The sequence below is a fragment of the Phascolarctos cinereus genome, unplaced genomic scaffold, assembly GCF_003287225.1.
Source record: "Phascolarctos cinereus isolate Bilbo 61053 unplaced genomic scaffold, phaCin_HiC Scaffold_7;HRSCAF=346, whole genome shotgun sequence".
NCBI lineage: Eukaryota > Metazoa > Chordata > Mammalia > Diprotodontia > Phascolarctidae > Phascolarctos > Phascolarctos cinereus.
The window spans coordinates 63016211-63030316 of NW_027556180.1; the positions used below are offsets into that span (position 1 = coordinate 63016211).

Here is a 14106-nt window from a genome sequence, read left to right on the forward strand (position 1 = left end):
TGTTATATAGTTACATTTTTTTTTTCAAAATGTAATAATGCTTTAAAAAATGTAATGAAATTTTCATTTTCCTATTTCAGTGAAACTCCAGCAAATCTTGCAAAGCTTCTGACCAGGATGTATTTAAAGTCAGAAGTCATAGGGGATGGGAACCAGATAGAGATTGAAATCCCTCCAACCAGAGCTGACATTATCCATGCCTGTGATATTGTAGAAGATGCAGCTATTGCTTATGGTTATAACAACATTCAGATGACTATACCGAAAACGTACACCATAGCTAATCAAGTAAGATTGCACCCTTAAATAAACACTCCTTATTGTTAGTAACTGACTATTGAATGCCAGGAGGGCTTTGGGAAAAACAGAGCATAAGAATTAAACAATATTTTGACATGCTTTGCTATGAGAGGCATTTGCAGTGGATAGGATACAAAACAGATGCCCAGCTGATTAGAGCAAGTTGGAGACCTATAGTGGCTAGTTCTTTGAAAAAAGCCAGGTTTCAGGCTTGGAGCCGTAGCTGACTCTGTAATGGGGAAGCTCATTTTCTCAAGGTGGGTCCAAAGACAGACACTGTGTGTGTTTGTGTGTGAGTGGTAGTATGCTGATCAGCAGAGGAAAGAAGCTTTTACCTTCATAATAATGGGCCCTTTCTTGAGGAAAATGGGAACTTTTGAGGTTAAGTAGTATGAATATGATTTTTCTTGCAGTTACCTCTGAATAAGCTTACAGAGCTCCTGAGGCATGACTTGGCAGCAGCGGGATTCACCGAAGCTCTTACCTTTGCTCTGGTACGTCTTGCCGGCTAGCATTTTCTGATTGACATCTTACTTTAATTTTTGAGCATTAAACATGCATTTCGTTATTTTATCATAATGTAATATGCCTATGAGAAATTTATAGTACTCTTGACAAGTTGGCATTTGCCGATGCTCCTAGCAACACCTCTCTGCATGTACTGGTGGTGTCTGTGGAATGTAAATATGGATGCTTGCTTTGATTCCCTGCTACAGGTAGAAAAGGCTAAAGCAAAGTACTAGAACTAGCATCTCCTGTGTTAAATTCTAGCATTCTGTAGTGCCGTGAAAAGATCATGGGCTCGTTCTGGGTTTCATAACTGAATTGTGTTAGCAGTTTCTAGTCTGGATTTCATCGTGGCAATGCCCACTAGATGCCGCTCTAGTTAAAGATTTGACAGCTGTTCTGCATTATTACCTACTTTTGGGGATTTGTTCTCATCTTCAGACATTTGCTTTGAGTTCAGAAGTTAACATGAAAGGCTTAAATGAGGAAGTGGATTATTTACAGAATTCAATGGAACAAAACAGATTGACCATTTAAAAATATATCTGTGAATTGTAGTTCCCTGACTTTTCTATAAAGCCTAGCATCTGTGTTGCCTATCCTCTTAGTGTTTGAGTCTTTAAACATGTTACACCCTCACAGAAGTTGAGGGGGAGAGGGACCTAATCCCCTTCTTATATCTAAATCTCTAGCTTGTTCTTTTTAATGATGACATATTACAGTGGCAAATGAGTCATTTAGCTTATGGAGTATGCTAAAAGAGCAATTTTTCATTTCATTTTTTCAGTCCTTGGGTTCCATAGTGAAGCCTTTCCTGGTGTGGGAGTTAGTAGGCAGGTATTTACCATTGCTTTTGTCAGTAACAAAGGCCCCAAATATTGCACTCAGTCATACATTGTGAATTTGGGTCTTTTCATTGGTAACCCTCATTCTGATGGTTATTTAATCTCAATAAATAGATTTCATGAGGATATGTCAATTTCTTTGCCTAAATAAAATATGAACAGAGTATCCCCCTAAAAGGGACTTCGTAGGGTACTGCAGTGAGCAATATCCCCAGCTCTGTTTATTAGAAATGGATATATGAGTATAATGCTACAGTCATTTCCGAGTTAAGGCTGGGTTCCCTCCTCTAAGAGGTTAGCATTAATTTTTGCATCAAATGTTGCTTACTCCCAGTGGTGAATTATTGTTTTTGATGTGTCACTTTCATAGCCTCAGATTGAAACCCCTTTTTTGGGATGACATTGTGCTTATCTCACTACTCTTCATTAAGAGGCCATCTGTGCATAGAGCAGATACTTAGAGAATCATATATTTAGAGCTGGAAGGGACTGTAGATACCACCTTGTCCAAGCCCCTTCATTTTACAGATGGAAACAGGACATAGAGTTTAAATGACTTGTCCAAAGTCACATAGCTAGGAAGTGGCAGATCCTAGATTTGAACACAGATGCTCTGATGCCAAATCTAGCCTAGTTTGCACAACGTAATGCTGCCTGTCTACGAGGTAATCTGTGATGCATGCCCATAATAGTGCTCTGAGCACATTCCTATGGGAGTTCATAGAAGGGGGGAGAGAAAATGAGAATGGAAAAGTAGGTTAAGGCTAGATCATGGAGGGCTTGAGTATAGCACCTGTCAGCATCTCCATAATATATTCTGTTTGGTTTCATATGTTGGCAAGAAAGTATAAGCACCATAGCAGTAGTAACTGATAAGTAGCATCTGCTCCAGGCTATTTTTATGGATAGAGAGAGGCTGTTTTTAGCACATTGACTTGAACATAGAATAAAGATGCCTTACTTAGGAGAAGATAGTCAGGTGACTTATAGAGAATTACAGAGTCTTTATTTTAAGTTTAGCCATTTCTATGATAATCTGTTCTAAACGTGTTGTTTCTTAGTGCTCACAAGAGGATATTGCCGATAAACTTGGCATGGATATTTCTGCAACGAAAGCTGTTCACATAGCCAACCCCAAGACTGCAGAATTTCAGGTAAGAATTTTGGTGGCTAAGCACTTTTCCTGAATTCCATGAGGCTCTTGGTTAGTATGTACACCAATAAAAAGGGAGATTGTAACATGCCCTATGTGATATTCTTTTACTTAAAATGAATTAGGACACCATCCCAATTCTTTTCCTAAAAGACTGAAACTATCTTGTTACCTTTTTACAGTTACCAAAGCTTAGTGTGGGTCACCGAATAAATCAGCTGAGTGTAAATAACATTTGCAGATAAAATAATACAGACAAACCCTCCGTAACCTATAAAACTGTGACTTTTGAATAGCCTGTAGGTAGGGGGCCTGGTACCTGAGTCTCTGCCTCTAATTCTATAGGTGCAATTGCCTTTTAGTTCACATTTGACTAAGGTTAGAATGGCCGAGAGAAGTGCCTTTATTTTGAGCAGATGTTTGAGGTTATGAAAGGAACATTTTCTTAATACAGATATGGACATATAGAGAGCTAACAAATTAGTGAAGCCCAAACATACTCTTATAGATTCCATGATTCCTATTCTTGCTGAGGTGAGATATGTTTGCATTACTCTACTCAGAATGTGTTTTTCCAACAAACCTATTATAAGTGGTGGTTTATGTAGTTAAAATACTAATGGTTGCACTAATACTTACAAGTTCTCTCCTTCCTTTAAAAATAGCTGTCTAACATAGCACTTGCAACTGATAGCATATTTAGTTTTTGGTTCTTATAATTTACAATTTCTTAACAAAAAGGAAGATTCTATATCTTAATGTCATTCCTCTGGAAACCCGACTGGCCACTGTATTTAACTTAAGTTCTTTTGTCTGCATTTGGTTATTGTGGTCATTATATATATTATTCTTTTGACTCTCCTTTCTTTACTTTAAATTCGTATGGCTCTTCCCATATTTCTCTGAATTGTTCATGTTTGTCTTATTCTTTATGACGCATAATATTCCATTACATTCACGTTCCACAGTTTATGTGGCCATTCCCCAGTTGATGGGCATCTACTTTGTTTCTTTGCTACTGCAAAAACTGCTGTTATGAATGTTTGTCTATATATGGGAGTTTACTGTCTTTGGCTTCCTTAGGACATATTCTAAGCAGTGGAATCAGATTTATTTTTAATGTGGTTTTGTTTTCAGTGAGAACCCTGTGTTTTTTTTTTTCATATACATAATACCCTGGTAACAGTTGTTTTAAAATTATAGCATTGCTGGAGAGCTCTTTTATTGCACACTTAAAATTTGAGTGATAATACATTAAAATGAATTATAAAATAAAAGTGAGGGGAAATGATACTTTTTGAAGTTAAGTTTCACAGATATAGATTTGTGCTTGACCTTCAGGTAGCACGTACAACTCTTCTCCCTGGGCTCCTGAAGACAATTGCTGCTAATAGGAAGATGCCCCTACCTCTGAAACTGTTTGAAATTTCTGACATTGTATTAAAGGATTCCAGCAGAGGTAAGAACTTTTTTCAACACTGATTCTTTTATTTAAAAGAACTTGCAAGAAAAGAAAGTAATAATACTAGAAAAGTTGGCCTATTAAAATCTTAACCTAAGAGAGTAATCTCTAGGGAGCAGGCATTCTTAACCTGGGGTCTATGAATTTGCTTATTAAGTATTTTGAAAGCTGTATGTAAATATAATTGGTTTCTTTTGAACCCAAATATTTTTATTTTCTGTATCTAAAACCATTATTCTGAGAATTCACTAGACTGCCAGAGGGGTCCATGAAACAAAAAAAGAGTTAAGAATCCCTGTTCCAGGACATTTAACATTTTCTCTTATATTCCATGGTTATATTCGTATTCTTTTTACTTGTAATGCTTATCATTCTCACTCAGAAATGGCAACAATAATTGCATTCACAATGAGTGTGTGTGTTGTATCAGATTTTGCTTATTCGTGCATGGTCTGGTAATTATGAGGGCAGGGATTATCACTTGGTACTTTGTGTGACATTTGACTCACCGTGGGTACTTAATAAATATATAGTAAGTTTAGTAGGTACCTGTACCAAGTTGCTAGTGAAATCTATTCCAGACAAATGCCCCTGGGCACTCTTTGGTGGGGCAAGTCAGAAAGTGATTGTCTCAAGCTGTATACCCAGCTTCTCTCAGTGTGCAGTGCCTTCAAATGATTAAGCTGCTGCCAGTGTTTCCTAGGCTCCCTGGAACTAGCAACTTAAATCCCAGTATTGTTTAATCAGCTATTCATCCTTTCGGACTCTTTGGGGGGTGCGTGTGTGTGTGGTGTGTGTGTGTGTGTGTGTGTGTGTGTGTGTGTGTGTGTTAGAAAAGCTTGGAGAAAGAGATCTTTTTTTTTTTCCGGTATCATCCTAAAACGTTTATTTGACATCACTTGTGTCCAGTTGAAGAGATCCAAACCTGAATGTTGTATGTCCCCAGGAACCGTTGCTTATTATTGTAATCCATAATGTTATCTGTAGGTGGAATATGCATGGCAGTTTTTCCATATTGGGCAGGCTTACTCTTAGAAATTAAAAAAGATTAGATAAAGAAGAGGTCCTATTTGATCCTAGAGTGGCCCTCTTGGTCCTCAGGTGCGGCCCTTGTGTTTGGTCCATGTGTTTGGATTCAGTCAAATGGCCACACTTGAGGATGAGAGGGCCACGTGTGCCTCGAGGCCGCAGGTTCCCCACCCCTGTAGACTTTACTGAGCAGAGGAATGCTTGTCAGAACTACTCATTAGGTGAACTGCTCTGGCAAGCTGGAGGGAGGATGGATTAACCAGTTGGGAAGCTTTTGCAGCAGTCCCGAGGAAGTGAGGATAGTAAGTGTGTTAGAGAGAAGGCAACAGGCTTTAGATGTGTGAAGTTGGAAACAGCAAACTGATTGATCTTTAGAGTGAGGGAGAGGAATGAATCAAAGATGGCCTTGAGGTTGTAGAGCCTGGGTAGCCAGAAGGATAGTTTGTCCTCAGCAATAATAGGGACGTTTGGAAGAGAGGAAAGGTTGGGGAGAAGGTAACATCATGAGACATCCCATCACTAAGCTTGTCTTTTTATCAGTTTGCCTTCCAAAATACATCTTTCCAAGGGTGATATGAACAATGAATGTACATACGTTGGGCCAGGAGTAGAATTTAGGTTCCAGGCCTGACTAAACTAATGACCCTGGGAAAGTTGTCAATTTCTTTAATTTTCAGGCTGTGTGTAAGATGAAGATAAGAATCTTTGCCCTACTTATCTCATAATGTTATTGGGAGAATAAAAAGTGAATTGACATGAATGCATTTAGAAACATAGAAAGCATCCTACAAACTCAAGGTGCTATTACCGAATGTTAGGTTGTATGCTGAGTCTCAAGAATAAGCCAGCCTAACGTGGAAGACCTGCCATGTATATGCTACCTACAGATAGTGTTATTTTTTATAACGAGCATCCCATTCTTGGACATTCTTGATCATTCTGTATAATTTATTCTTTGCCTCCCACTGTAAGTGGGAGAGGCAGGGCTCTTACAAGTCACTGCCCCAGAACACAGAACTTGCCCTCCGAGGGCCCCTTCAGTTGATCTAGGTGATAAGCAATAGCTGTTCTGGAAGAGGGAGGGGATTTTTCCAATGTTACCTGCTACTTTGGCTGCCTGGGTATTGTTAGGTTCTAACCTCCCTGGAGAACCATGGCCCAGTCCAAGGAAGTTTGGATCTTGTATGGCAGAGGGGAAGGGTTTGAATGGGGATTGGAGGATAAGGTAAAGTATGATTGTGTTAGAGACAAGCGCCATGATTGGTTTTATATAAGGGCTCAAGGGACTGATTATACACCCTTAGGACCAAGCCATTGCTGACCAGGGGCCTATAGCTCCATTTTGAAGATCACTAATGTAGATAATTTGAAAATTAACTCTATTCCCAGTGTAGATTTTCCTGTTAAACCTGATTTTATTCGTTGCTGAATACTCACATCAATGTGCTTTATTAGGATCATTCCCCCCTTAGCCCTAGAAGTTGAAGTTTGGTATTTTTTGTCTAGAAATACAAAATATATCATAATTAAAGTCCATTTGCATACATGTCTCAGACCTACTATGGAATTCCCTCTTTTTTTCCTTTCATTTTTTATTTCAGAAGAAAAAATTAAAAGCACTTAAGTAGTTAAGAAAATAGGTGGGGTGCCTTCTTGAGTGGTTCCCTCCTTTTTTCCAAGTGAACTCAGCATGTTTGTTTTTATGTTTTTGCTAACAAAGGCACCAGTTTCTCAGGCCAGTAGACATATTTATTTTATTTGCCTTTTCACCCACCAATTAGTGAGATATCTATTAAAAATAAAATCCAGATAACCAGTAGACAGATGAGAAAGCAGCTTGCCATTCAAGATGGAAACCTCTTTAAAAAGAGAGAGAGAAATAAAAATATTTTTCCAGGAAGTTAAATAGCCCGCCTACTCATTTGATGTTTAAAGCAAGGGATGGGAGTGTGGGGAGTGTCTAGAAGATTGAGGGATCATTTATTGGCAAGTTGGAGACTTATTTTGTGAGTGCGTCTACCAAAAAAATGCACCTTTCTAAATGGAAATAGATCTGCAACTCCACAATTAATTTCAGCAAGCTCTTATTGACTGTGTATAAATTGTTATGGGTGCATATGCTGTTGCTTGTTTCATATGTTGAAGATTTTAATGGAGTTCTCTGAGAGACTCTGTCAGAAGCTTAGGTAAATCTTTTTGCTTTACTGCTTGATATGCCAGATCAGCAGTAACTAACTGAGTATGGTCTAAGGGTAAACCCCATGCTCTGTGTCCCTCTATCTCAGATTTGCTGTACCCTCATTCTACATTAGGGAGTTGCTTAAAGTCTGACACTTCACTTATAAAGAGAACTGACTAATCCAATATATGATTAGGTTCTAATTAGTTTCAGTCTCCTTTACCATACATAAAATTGCTCAGAAGAATAATAGTAGCTCCTTTTTTTGTTGTTGCTGAATCAAATTCTACTTATTTTTATTAACATTTTGAAAATAATTTTTAGGTTTGTAGGAGGAGAAGATATCAAAGCATGGGAGAAACCTCAGACCTTATAATACTTCTGTTTGACTTTTTTAAGCCCATTGTAAGCTGACCCCTTCCCACCTTTCCAATTTTCTTCTACCCTGCTCCCCTCCATGTGCTCTGTGGTCCATTGAGGCAGGCCTTATTGCTGTTTCTCAAACATGTCGCTCCATATCCCATCTCTGGGCATTTTTCACCGGCCTGACCCATAGATTCTCCCCTTTGTCATCTGTCTCTCAGCTTCCTTCAGGTCTTGGCTAAAATCCACCTTCTGCAAGAAACCCTGTTTTCCTTAATGCTGGTGTCCTGTTTGCACATAGACGTTTGCATGTAGTTTCCCCCATTAGACTGTACATTCCTTGGAAAAGGGGGATGTTTTTGCCTTCATTTTTATCTCATTTGTTTAGTGTAATGTCTGTCACATAGTAAATACTGGAATTCTTGGTGATGACTTGAAAAGTGATGGAGAGAACATTTACAGTTACAGACCTATGTACTACTTTATCCATCTATATAAAATTTTTAATGAGAATAATCTCCTTGCACATTGAAGGCATCCTTGGTGAAGGTATATTCCATAGAAAACCATGTCTTTGTTATAACAAAATTGACTGGAAAATATAGAGAATGCAAGATTACCAGTATCCTTATTTTTAAATTAACCACTACCTTAACGTTTCTCTTTCAACAAAGTGTTTTCTATCTATCCATGAAAATTTTTCATGATACTTTGAAAGATACAGCAGGGATAACCTTTAAAATCCCCCTGTGATCATTAATATCAGGAGAGGCATGAAAGAGTGAGGTGTTTGCTCTCCAGAGGTATTTACCACTCTCGTGGAAGAGGTCTGGCAATGAGTGAAAGTTGAAGCATCTCCTGTGGGTGGTGAGGTTCTCTAGATACTCCTGTTTTTTAGAGGGGAGGGTGTTAGAATTGCAGGTTGCATCAAGCCCCAGAATATTGCTGAGCCCTCTGGAAGAGAAGAGAAGTTAAGTTTCTCTTAACCATTCATACCAGGAGAACCAAGGGGATAAAGAATATCTGTTGTCCAGATTATGACATACAGTTACATGGACAACCTATAGAGCTTGTATAGATCCGGCAAATAGACAACCAGTTGGACCAAGAATTAAAAAGAAGGAGGAAAGAAGGGTGGATTGCCTTTGAAAAGTTGCAGAAATCCTTTCATGAAGCCTAACTTCTCCCAGAAAGAAAATCCCATATCTTTGCTATCACTTATATTCTGCCAGTGTTATTGTATTGCCAAAGATTTAAAAATGAGTATCACTAGATGACAGCGGAGAAGGTGTATGGTGGAGGTAAGCAGGCTGCAGTATGTAACAGATAAGGAACCTTGAAGGAGAACCAGATTCACCAGTGTCATACAGGAAATGAGAAATTAAAGAATACAGACTGTTCACCTGACAGGAGTGAGGGATAACTAGGAGGCAGCCCATGTGACCCACTGGTAATCTCACAATGTCAAGAAGAAGGAAGTATTTCTGGCTTGTTGAGGGGAAGTGGACTAATGGAAGTGGGGGGGACACACAGAAAAGAGTTGTACATGGCAGGCATGAATGGGCTGTGATCTCTATTGTTGGAGAGAACATAGCATTGATGAGAGCAAAGATCTATTTGGTTGTGAGCTCTAGCCCTTTTCTAACAGGCTAAAATAAACACAGCTAATTTCTGACCATTAGTTCTACTCTTAAATGGTGCCAGTAATTAAGCTAGATTTTTAAAATTATAGAGCAACATGCTTATGTTCACAGGTATTATGGTTTTAAGTCATACTTGAGGATTAACGTTGGGATGATTCTCTACTCATCTTATGTTAAGCATTGGCAAATAAATTCCTTAACATTTCCCTCATCAAATCCATTTGCTTTCCCGATTATTCACTAATACTCCGGAGTGATTTTGTACCCACATCTAGCCGGGAAATACTCTGATATCCTGTCAGGGGTATGCTTCTCAAGGGCCACCACTTCCATTTTGGTTCCTGGAATTTGTAGTTACCAAGGTTAATGACCAAATTGCCTTTGCTGAGGCTGTTGCTATAGCTTTTGGTTTTGCTGTTGTTTTAAACATTACACATGACTCAAAGGGCTAAGTTGTTTTTTTCCCCTCCTAATAGGCAGTGATATATATGGAAATTTTGTTCTTGGACCGAGAGGTTGAATACAGGCTTTCACTCTGGGGCAAGTTTGTCTCCCTTTTATAAAATGGGAAAGTCAGCGTAGCTTTCACTGTAGTTGACCAAACAGGACCAAACCATGAATTACTAATTGGTTTCATTCTTTAATACATCAGTTTAACCTGTTGGGTATATAAAATACCTAAAGCATAAACAAAGTGGTAAGCAAATTACTTAGAGGTTGGGAAAGGGAATGTACATTGAAGGGCTTAATTTGTGAATTGCTAAATAATGTGCCAAGAAAAACAAGCAGCTTTTGAAAAGTCAAGCATGACAGCTCCTCATTAAATGCAGACTGAGCTTGATGATCTCAGTTTTTTCCTTGGTGGGCAGTAAGACTGCCAACATATCTAAAATCTGACATAAATGGCAAGAGAAAACACTTAACTGGGGTGAGGCTATTTATGTTAAGAGGAAGGAAGACATTTTTCTGGCTTTGTAAAATATTGGTTACAGATATTTATTAGATTTCAAATCCAAGTTGTCTAGTGGTTGTCCAGTTGGTGGGTTGGTTTCTCCCCCTCACCCAAAACCCCTGCCCTTAATAGAAAACACCTCAGTTTTAAAAGAATACATTTAAAATTTGGGTTTTAAATTATATTATTATACTAAATACTCAGCATAGCCCTAAGTTAGCTCCCTTTCTTTTTTCTATACCTTTGAATTATCCTTATTGTTACTCTTAGACACAGCTACTCCATGTCCCTTTTCTCTACCCCTATCATGCCTACTAGGTTTCTGGAAAGTAGTACCATGTTTCTAGAGCTTCATCCTTTTCCCCAGCCCTCCAAACCGTCTCTCTTCATTTTTAGCTTTTGAATCCTATTCTATTAAAGCTTTACTCACATAATCAAAGGAATCCAGAATTTTAGCATAGACCTTGAGAGATACCTGGCAACTGGAAGGGTTGTTATTGAATCCTTCATGATGAGATATAGACTTCTTGACATTGGAAAGACAGCAAGAGAAGACTAGCTTAAAAAAAGATACTGTCATTATGAAGAAAAAAATACTTGTCATGGGCAAGACCATGCAAAGACTGGAATACTGAAGATTGGAAGAAGATAATTTTTACTAAGGAAACTCACTTTTTCTTCCAAGGCTATACCAAAACTGTTGTCTGAAGTCCAGGTGATCCTTGAAGATCTAGACATCTTTATCAGATCATGAGATATCTACCCCAAAAAGTTTGGAGGACCTTTTTTTTTTTTTTATTACCTCTGGTCCTAGAAGTCATGTCTTCATTGAGGTAATGTTGGATTCTAATAAATATATCAATATACTGAGAAAAAAATTATTCTAGAATTATAGAAATTCTCAGATGGAGATATTCTCCAGACAATCTTGCATCATGCCATATGTCACAAAAAGTTATGAAATGTACCTAAAAGATGAAGATAAAAACGCTTCAATGGCTAGGGCACCTAGCTGTTTTAAACACAGTTGAAAACCTCATAATAGCGTAATGAAGGCTAGACTTGGAAAAGATCATTTTTCGCCAGAGAGGCACGTTAATATCCAGTGTGACAAAACTCTATTGAATGATGAAGAATGAAAAGGACATCTGTCACCATTTTATGAACTCAGTGCCAAATTATGTAAAACAACTGATGGTAGAGAAGGGAGGGCGAACTGCAAAATAATAGCTTTCAAAGTTCTAAGAATGAGGAAGGCTTATTGCACAAGTCGTGATTTTACTTTGCTCCAGGCTAATTCTCCCACCACTGTAGCTTTTTTTGGCCACCCCATCATATTGCTGACTCGTGTTGTTCATTTCTTCTCAGTGTACATGGAGATGGAATGCCGACCGGTCCTTTTCTGCTCTTTGCCCTAATCGTGTACCTAATGTCTCTGCTCTTCTGCTCCTTGTCAGAAATGCTCACTAATGATATGTATAGAGTATAAATAAATTCAGTGGCCCTTTGCTTATCTGTTTAATGTTTTTAATGTATATAAGCCACCTATTTGTGTGGCTTCTCTTAGATTATAAGCCCCAGGAGAGCAAATTCCAGGTATATGGGTTTTTAAAAAAATATATAGTTTATTGTGCAACAAGGATGTCAGATGCTTTCTGATGATAATGAATTACTTCAGCTTTCTACTTCTAAGAAATTATCCATCAGTTCTTTAGACAGTAAGCAACAAATGCAAGATTGTCCAGGGTTCACATGTGGAACACAATTCTCAAAAGATGCCTTATGTCATCAGCCTGGCTTGATTTAATTTCACTATTTCATTTTTTTGGCATGCAGAATTTCCAATTAATAATATAAAAAACATGGGTGTAAAGAACATTAACATTAACAGTATGTGAAGTAGCATCCTGCATTCATTTGTCTGTGTGATGGCATCTAACTGCAGAGCTACATCATTTTTATAAAGACAGTTATTTTTACTGTATTTGGTTCCACATTGTTAAGCTCTACTGATGTGACCATAACATGTTCTGTCATGCATTGAATATTATAATTTTTAAAACAGATTAAATTCATGCCAGGTTTACTTTAGCTAAATAAAAATGAACCCGTGAGGATATAATTTTCTCATTCATATATTTAAAAGGTCGTAGCTCTTTTTTATATCAGTTATTCCATAACTTTTCAGCTTTATTCAGCCATATTGCCTACAATTATGAGGATTGCAAAGGGGTAAAAACATCTTTAATTCCATTATTAGCATCAATCTCCTTTGGTTTTTAAAGTTTAAATTAATTGCAATTTCATTTTAAAACTTTTGGACTGTATTTTTAGAAAGTAGTTGCTACACAGGGCTTCTACAGCTCTGGTCAGGTTATGCCCTGATTGAACTCTGCAGAAGAATGATGAACATTATAATAGCATCTGTAACCCTTTTGATCAAGATAAGGATGCTTGGTCCCATCCACATCAAATAAAGTGATATTTTGCCAAGTTTAAGTGATATTTCCTAAGCAAGACTATGCTATTCAAGCTTGCCCTCCTGATATTCAAGGCCTAGGCTGGCAAATAAGGCTAGCATTTTGATTTCCTTACAAGTGTCTGAGTAGGTACAGGTAAGAAAATATTGATCTATGCCTTTCTAGTCTGTGATGCCATGGCTTTTTTCTATTAGTGGACCTTTTTTGGGGGAGAAGGGCAGAGAAAGGGGGAAGCCAGGCAGCCCTGAGATTCTATCAACCTAGGGAACTCTTGGTCTAGAGACTCCCTCCACCGATGCACATGCACATCATCAACTTATTTGTAATTTACAGTCTTAAAGAGTTGTCTGGGGACACTGAGAGGTGGTATCAAAAGTGGGGCTTGAGCTAGAAGCCCATTGACCCCAAGGGCAGCTGGGGAGTCCCCTTGACAAGCTGCTTTCTCACCCCATTATTAGTATTTGAGTGAAAGAGGATTGCTGAAGTTTCCTCCTGAGCAGGTGCCCTTTCTGAATCTTGGGATTAGTGCCATTTTTGGGTGCTAGATGGTGTCACTTCCATTGGCTTCATTACTTTAGTTCTGCAGACCCTTAGCCAGCTGTCTGTCTTTGGGTTGTTTAGAACAGACTCTCCAGGCAGTGCTTTGAAGTCTGTGAAATGCATGTGTAATTTAGGCTGCCGTACTTGGCAGGCCTGTTTTAAAAGCAGAATTGTTTGATGGTGTGGCACGAGGAAGAGGGCCCTGCTAAGTGAACGAGAAAGAATGGAGGCATTTCCATCTGACCAAAAAGTCTAAACAGTTCTTCTTTTGCGATGTGCACTCAGTGAGTTTCCTGTGATGTAATATGTTCTCAGTGTCAAACACTACAGAATGGGAGTTTTACCTTGCGGATTGTCAGGGGAGGAAGGATTTGTAGGAGATCTAATCCTTGGGGTTTTTTGTTGGTTTGTTTTTAGTTTCATTGACAATACAAGAAACATGTAAGAAAGAAACACAAATAAATTAATCGAGTTGGAAATTCTTGTAGCACTGGAAGGGATGTGACAAGCCACTAAACTTGAATAATTCAAGCCCCTTTTTTTTTCTCCAAAGAAAGTTGGGATGATACCTCTTTGGCAAGTTTCTGTGCATTTTTACAATCAGATAGGTGGGAAATCTAGTTGATGAGAATGAAGTGGTTCTTATGGTTTCT

At 38.3% G+C, this 14106-nt stretch overlaps 1 protein-coding gene across 3 annotated transcripts in view; it reads left to right on the forward strand.

Annotated features, from left to right (window-relative positions):
- The window catches only part of FARSB (phenylalanyl-tRNA synthetase subunit beta), a 75090-nt gene that overhangs the window by 34573 nt on the left and 26411 nt on the right, over positions 1-14106 (forward strand). For all 3 annotated transcript variants that reach the window (XM_021002816.2, XM_021002815.2, XM_021002817.2), the window contains exons 12-15: positions 81-288; positions 714-794; positions 2714-2806; positions 4147-4264. In XM_021002816.2, the coding sequence (XP_020858475.1) occupies positions 81-288; positions 714-794; positions 2714-2806; positions 4147-4264 (500 nt within the window). The remainder of the gene's footprint in view (positions 1-80; positions 289-713; positions 795-2713; positions 2807-4146; positions 4265-14106) is intronic.